This window comes from Drosophila nasuta, chromosome 3 (genome assembly GCF_023558535.2).
Source record: "Drosophila nasuta strain 15112-1781.00 chromosome 3, ASM2355853v1, whole genome shotgun sequence".
Taxonomy (NCBI): Eukaryota; Metazoa; Arthropoda; class Insecta; order Diptera; family Drosophilidae; genus Drosophila; species Drosophila nasuta.
Genome location: NC_083457.1, coordinates 2,273,729 through 2,280,699, shown reverse-complemented (window position 1 = coordinate 2,280,699; position 6,971 = coordinate 2,273,729). Strand labels below are relative to the sequence as shown.

General features: G+C 30.8%; 1 protein-coding gene and 1 long non-coding RNA gene across 2 annotated transcripts; both read left to right on the top strand.

The window, feature by feature from the left end:
- Nucleotides 1-3,156: 3,156 nt before the first annotated feature.
- On the top strand, nt 3,157-4,717 carry LOC132789772 (angiopoietin-related protein 7-like). Its single transcript, XM_060798029.1, has 2 exons — nt 3,157-4,412; nt 4,482-4,717. Exons 1-2 carry the CDS (start codon nt 3,220-3,222, stop codon nt 4,615-4,617), a joined length of 1,329 nt encoding a protein of 442 aa, XP_060654012.1. The 5' UTR covers nt 3,157-3,219; the 3' UTR covers nt 4,618-4,717.
- Nucleotides 4,718-5,868: 1,151 nt separating this feature from the next.
- Nucleotides 5,869-6,971, top strand: LOC132790831 (uncharacterized). The gene is made up of 2 exons (XR_009632835.1): nt 5,869-6,701; nt 6,809-6,971. It is a non-coding gene; the product is annotated as an uncharacterized LOC132790831 (long non-coding RNA).

The window sequence follows — 6,971 nt, the reverse complement described above, 5'->3', positions numbered from 1 at the left end:
TGGTATATTTTGAATGTAGTAATGTATCGATATATTTGAAATATATATTTTCATATTTTTCGTTTAATAATTTTGAAAATTGTTATGTATAATACAGTTTTCGCATAGTTTTGCTTTTATTAAAAATGGGAAAAAGATATTTTACAACGATTTACAACGACTCGATTACAGATTTCTTACTTGAGTTACATACTTGACTGCAACATTCTCCTAAATATATTTTTTTTTGTATTTTTACTGGAAAGAATATACAATTCGATTCGGTTTATATATTTTGCTGGCCAAATTGTTTAATTATTATTTGCAGCAATGTGTAGTTCCTGTTTGGAAATTATGCAGTTAGGTAAGGTTGCTCTTGTGGCACTTATTGTTGTTGTTGTTGTTGTTGTTGTTGCTGATGTTGTGTGACTTCAAGCGTAGTAAACATACATTCAAAGTAAAAGAGAGTGAGTGCGAAAGGGTGAGAAGGGGGAAAGTGAGAGAGACAGAGGCATGTAAACATAACCTCAAATTAAAATATGTTTACTTACGTTAGGCAAACTATACGGCAAACTAGCTGATGCTACCGTTAGCTTCGAGCCAGTCAACAGCACACACACACATACGGAGTGGGGGAGAGACAGGGAGAGAGACGGGTCGAGACTTCACGGCATAAATTAAAAGTTTTTTTTTGCAAATTTCGTAACGGGGCAAGTTTGTGTTGTATGTTAGTTGCAGCTAATTATGCATAAAGCCTCGAGCCGTATCGCAGTTTATTTACCTTTTGCTCTAAAGGACATGCAGCCCCCTTAACAAACTACCTCAGCCAGCTCACTTCCTCCCTAGAAAGAGGGCAACGGGGATATTATGACAGCTGCTTTCACTGACAGACTTATGGTCGATTACTGTCGGGAGCGGAAATTAAGCAGTTCGCATTTTGCATGGCGGTCACGCATAAATCAGTCTCCTCCAATGAATTTGCTTCCGTGTTTTTTACATGTGCAATTCTTTAACTTTTTCCTTCAGCCTTCAGGTCATAGTAAAATACACCCAAGTCTGCTAAACTAAATAAATGCATGACAATGAAGCTCAGTAAATGGTCGAATTGAGCCTTATTAGTCAGTCAAATTGCCTAAGAAACAATTATGAACTCGTCAACGAAACGAATGCTTTGCTAACAAAGTCAAAGCTGAGCTTCGATGTAAGAGAAAAAGTTCCTGCCATATTAACCTGTGCTATAAAATTGGTATATTATACTTCAATATTAATTTCTTGTTCTTGTTCGCTTTAAGTAAGTGGCAAACAAATGACTTAAGTGAGGAACTCTTTATACCCACTTCCCATAAAGTACTCCCTAAATCCTATAACTTTGTGCCGAAAGGTAACGTAAGTAACAGATAGAAGGAGTCATCTATGACCCCATAATGTATATATATACATATATATATATCCTGATCAGTGTCAACAACCAAGGAAATTTAGTCTAGCTATCTAGAGTGATTTTTGGTGCAGACAATAATAACTACAGTATTTTTGGTTGAATAAAAATTGTCGAAATTATTTTAAAAATTCCATTGTTTTATATTTTGAGTATTTTGTACTCTAGGGTATATTTTAAATCTAAATATACCAAATAAAGCTTTCTGCATGTTTATTTTATTTTTATTCTTTTTTGTTTGTAGGTTTTTGGTTTATTTTTAGGCTACTGTGTTTTTTTTTTGTTTGATTAGTTAAAACTATTAGTTTTATTGCTTCTATAATATCAATGCATAAAATCATTTGTACACACTGAGTATAGAGGCCATCAAATTTGAAATTCATTCATCTTATTAAATTTCTTTTTAATGAATTAAATTTTATTTTCCTTATTATTAAATTTTCTTGTTCACTGGACTTATGTTAACTTTAACCTTGAAATAGTTCACTTCTGCTGTTTTCCCTTGGCATATCACAATAATCATCTAAATCGGTGATGATAAAATTTAATTTAATTTAATTTTCACGCCCTTTAATAGTTTCCTAAAGACGCCTTATTATATTCGTATAACTATCGGAAGACAAATACAAAATATTACAGATATCTTTAATCCGACACGGTGAACATATTTTGCTCGGATACATCGGGGCACATCCCGACATGCAACAGTACTTTTTGGATGCGAAAAAGTTATGAACACAACATTCCGATAGTTCATTTGCCAATTGGCGAGCTTTAAGAACAATTTAAAATTTATGTAAAGACCACAACACAATCAACGTATCTAAATATGAGGACTTCCCTAATCGCGTCTTTACTTGATGTAATGACACGAACCTCTGTTCGACTTTAGCTTATTTGATATATATACCTAATAACATAACAAAAAACAAGCTGTATTTTGTACCAACAACATTAAATCTATTTTTCCCTGTTTTAGTAAAAGTTTTGAAAGATCAAAATAATAAAATGTAATAATGAAATATAATATATACACATTCATAATAAAAATAATTTTTGTAATTTGCAAAAACTGGATTGTTTTTACAAATATATAAATACCTAGGAAGCCGCCGAAGCTTAAGTCAATATTCTAAAAGTGTCATATAGTAAATGTAGGTTGAGAACTTAAAAATAAAAACTGATTTCTAGTTTCGATTTCAGAAAAACGCTCTCAACTTTTAATCAGTGTACATAGAAAGAAAAGAACACAAAAAAGAGTCCACGGCTATAAACTACCTTGTTTGAAGTATAAATGTTCATGAAAACATTACAATCAATTTTTTTGAAAGCTCCTAAACTAATTTTTAGAAACTAAAAAGATTGTTGATCTCTCATACATTTTAAAAGATTTCTTTTTGATAAGCTTAACTAAAATTTCACATTTAAATTTAAATGAAGTTCCGAAGGTGTTTGTTAACAATACCATTGATACCAAAAAGGATTTCATTAATAATATCAATGAATTAAAATCAACTTGAAACATTATAAAGCTCTAAGAGCATTTACAATACATTCACATACTAAGACAGACAAACTCTTAAACATAACTAATAATCTCATTACACATACACTGTTAACATTTGGAATACACATATTTGTATATAGATTAAAACACAATTAATCAAAGCTTTTAAGAGAGCCACAGAGAATACTCACGAAAAATATTTTGTATTTTAATATTCAATGTCTGCAATGAACAGATTCAGTTCTCGCGATTGCTTTGAGTGTGTCACAAGTAAATTCAACGCAATCTCTTCAACATGATTGTTGAAAGTCATTTTGCACTATTCGTCATTATATTGCTTTTGGGAAAAACATATTGTAATGACGTCAACTATGACAAAATTTCAATAGCATCTCAACTCAAGTTGGACAATTTAAAAGAAATAATTAGCATTCTAAACAAAACAGAGACTCTCAAGGTTAAAGAGCTAAATCAATGTATTGCAGATGCAAAAAGTTTGGAGCTTAACAAAACAAATTTAGAAAGTGGCTTGACAAATATAACCGAAATTCTTAAAAAAGAATCGAAACGCGTTGATGATAATAATAGAACTCTTAATGAGACCGAAAATAATTTGGCTTTAAGTGAAAAGACTATTGTGATATTAGAACGCGATTTAAAATCAAATAAAACAGCTTTAAATTATAAAATAAACGAACTGAATGGCAACATAGAAATGGTTAATAATATGAATAATAAAATTAGAAAACTCAATTCTACCATTAAGGAACTCAATGAAAAGGTCCGTCAAACTGAAAATAATCTCACTACCGTAGATTTAGATCTTAAGAAATGTGAAGCAGATATTGCAAGAGCTAATAAAACAATTGATGAAAAGAATAACGAAATAACCGAATTAATAAATCAAATTAACTCAGATGAAAATACGATATTTAAATTAAATAATTCATTCACCTCCTATGCGAATTGCTGCATAGCCACCAGTTGCGAAATGTTTGGGAGTTCGACTGATGTCCATATCATAAATGTATCTGGCGTCGGGGCCTTCGAGGTGTTATGTAATGGTAAAGTCAATGGTCCTGGCTGGACTGTCATTCAAAGACGCATCAATGGCAACGTTGATTTCTATCGCAACTGGACTGAGTATCGAAATGGATTCGGCGTTCTCCAGAACGAGTTCTTTATTGGATTAGAAAAGCTGCATCACATGACAGTAGCTGAGCAACAAGATATTTACATTGAATGCCAGGACTTCAATGGATATACATTTTCTGCGAAATACGACAATTTCACAGTGGGCAGCGAAACAGAATTATATTCACTTAATTCTCTGGGTACATGGTCAGGCAACGAGGATGACCAAGATTTACTAAGCGAACACGTGGGTGAAAAGTTTAGCTCCTATGATCGGGACAACGACAGTGATGTTGACGAAAATTGTGCCGAGACTCTACACGGCGCCTGGTGGTACAGCGATTGTGCATTAGCGTAAGTTAACCTTATGTTAATTACATACAAACAACACTCCATTAATCAATGTTTATATTGTGTTTCCAGTAACTTGAATGGACGCTATCTGAAAAATGGCTATGAGAGCAAGGAGGGCATCTTCTGGTATGGCAATACTGAGAGATATCTGAAATCAGTTCAAATAATGATACGACCAAATAGACTATCAGCTTCGAAGACGTAATTTTAGTTCATAAATATAATAACAACATGTTGATAACTTCTTGATTCCAATAGCCAAACGAATAGAAAATTTTGATTAAAGTTTACATTTTCTTTATGTACATGTTTGACTTTAAATTAATCTCATTTGCTCTATTAAATATGCAAATCTGTTTGGAAATCTATGTTAATTGTAGAACAGAATATTGATTTTCCTATCGTTGTTGGTGTGCATTAAACGTTGTGATGTCATAGGCAAAAATTAAATTTTCAAATATTACAGGTCATATTTCAGAAATACAAAATGAAATTCCAGAAATTGGGAAGCAAATTTTGATTTAAACAAGCAAGAGAGCGAGTGTGCGATTTACTTTAAATATTACACTTATGTGATTAGCGTTAATAAAAACATATCACAAATAATATTTATAAATATTTATCTAACCTTGAATCTCTCCAATGAATATAAATAACGAAAATTAAATTAAATTAAATAGATCTTACTAATCGCATATTCTAATCAAACACAGCAGATGAGCCGTGTTCTGGGGAAATGTACACGTCGAATATTTTATGTAAACACACACTGCGCTGAGCTTTGAATTCAACTTCCTACTTAGCCCTTTCCAATCGAAAATAATCGAATTAAGCACTCGTCGTTTTCAAACTAGAGTCTATATTTTTGGAACATATCAGTATCATGATTTTTGAAAGTTCGGATTCTTAAAAATTGTAGAAGTAGTTTGACAAATAATTCAATATGACAAAAAACCGACAATCTTGGTATATTTTTCTTTATATATATTGAATTTAATAGTATGCGATAAACCAAAAATACCCTTTGATTAGGTAATATTGTTATATTTATTTTGTATACTCGTTTAAAGATTGCTCTGCTACGGTTTGACAGGTGCCTCGCTGCTAAAGACTCAGTGTCCATTGATTTCATCGTCCCCAAATAGCGATATTGATATTGATGTTAATAATTAATGCCAATATCAATATTATAATTCACACAGCAAGCCAACTTCGAAAAAATCAAAGAAGTGTCTTGTAAATATTAAGGTGTGTCATATATATTTCGAACCAAAATATAAAGACATAAATATGTATTTACAATCACTATATCGCTATGCCGTTTCACACAAGTCTTATATACCCAATTTCTACATTTATAATGGAAAAATTGCTAACATACATTTATATAAAATCATACATAATAACACGAAGCTTTTAGATGATAAGCCAATATTTCAGAGAGAGCATCAGCGAATACCGACAGAGAACTGTCACGAGTAATCTTTTCTATTTTAGTAACATATTCTGTTCCGATTCGTGTTGACGTCCAGTGTGTCCTAAGTAAACCAAACGCAAACTAATTTTTTAAAATGAAAATAAATCTTTTAATTTGCGTAACAATATTAATATTGGGAAAAACATTTTGTATTAACGATACCGTCGAAAACTTTGAAAAAGAGTTAAGAAAATGGGAAAAACATTTTTCCGATTTACGAAGATTAATTGAACATAAAAAAGAAGATATACATTTAAAAAATACACTCTCAAATGAATGTGTATTGAAAGCAACAAATATGAAATTTTCTATCGAAAAATTAGAAAGTGACTTGCAAAGTAAATCTGACAATCTTGACAAGGAAAGAAATCTAGTTGAGTGTATTATTAAAAATCTTAACGATACTCAGAAAAGTCTGACTTTAAAAGAAAATACAATTGAAATATTACAGATCGATTTGAAATCAAACTTAACTGCGTTAAATGACAAAATTAATTTAAATAAAGACAAAGCCGGAACAATTAATAAGTTGAACAGTACAATCACTGAAATGAATAAAACTATTCAAGAACTAAATGAAAAAGTGCACCAAAATGAAGTATCTTATAATTCAAAAAAACAAATCCTTTCAAATAATAAGGAAGATCTTAAGAACGTTAATACAAAAATCGTCAAAAAGGAGAATGAAATAAAGAATTTAAAATCGAAAACTGATAATAATAAACAAAAGATATTGGAATTACGTGAGACAATAGCCAAATACGAAACTTGTTGCGGATCTGCCACCTTGGGTTCAGCAATTGGGAAAGAAGGTATTATAATAATATTAATAATAATAATAATATTAATACTATTATTAAAATAAAAATATATATTATAAGTTATATGTTTATATATTCGAATTTTTTTGTATTTTCAGTAGAGTGAAGAAGCATACTCTGATCCTCACAAAGAGTGGTACCCAACTTTGCAGTGCTTTGAAAAAATATTTAAAGATTGACTTCTTCATAAAAGATTGAATTTAGATGTCAAACATAAACCGAATTAAAAATTTTGAATAAAATTTTAAATTTCTGTGTCTA

Coding starts and splice junctions, on each gene's coding strand:
- LOC132789772 (XM_060798029.1), top strand. CDS start 3,220: ATGATTGTTGAAAGTCATTTTGCACTATTCGTCATTATATTGCTTTTG. Junction 4,413..4,481: donor TACAGCGATTGTGCATTAGC/GTAAGTTAACCT, acceptor TTGTGTTTCCAG/TAACTTGAATGGACGCTATC.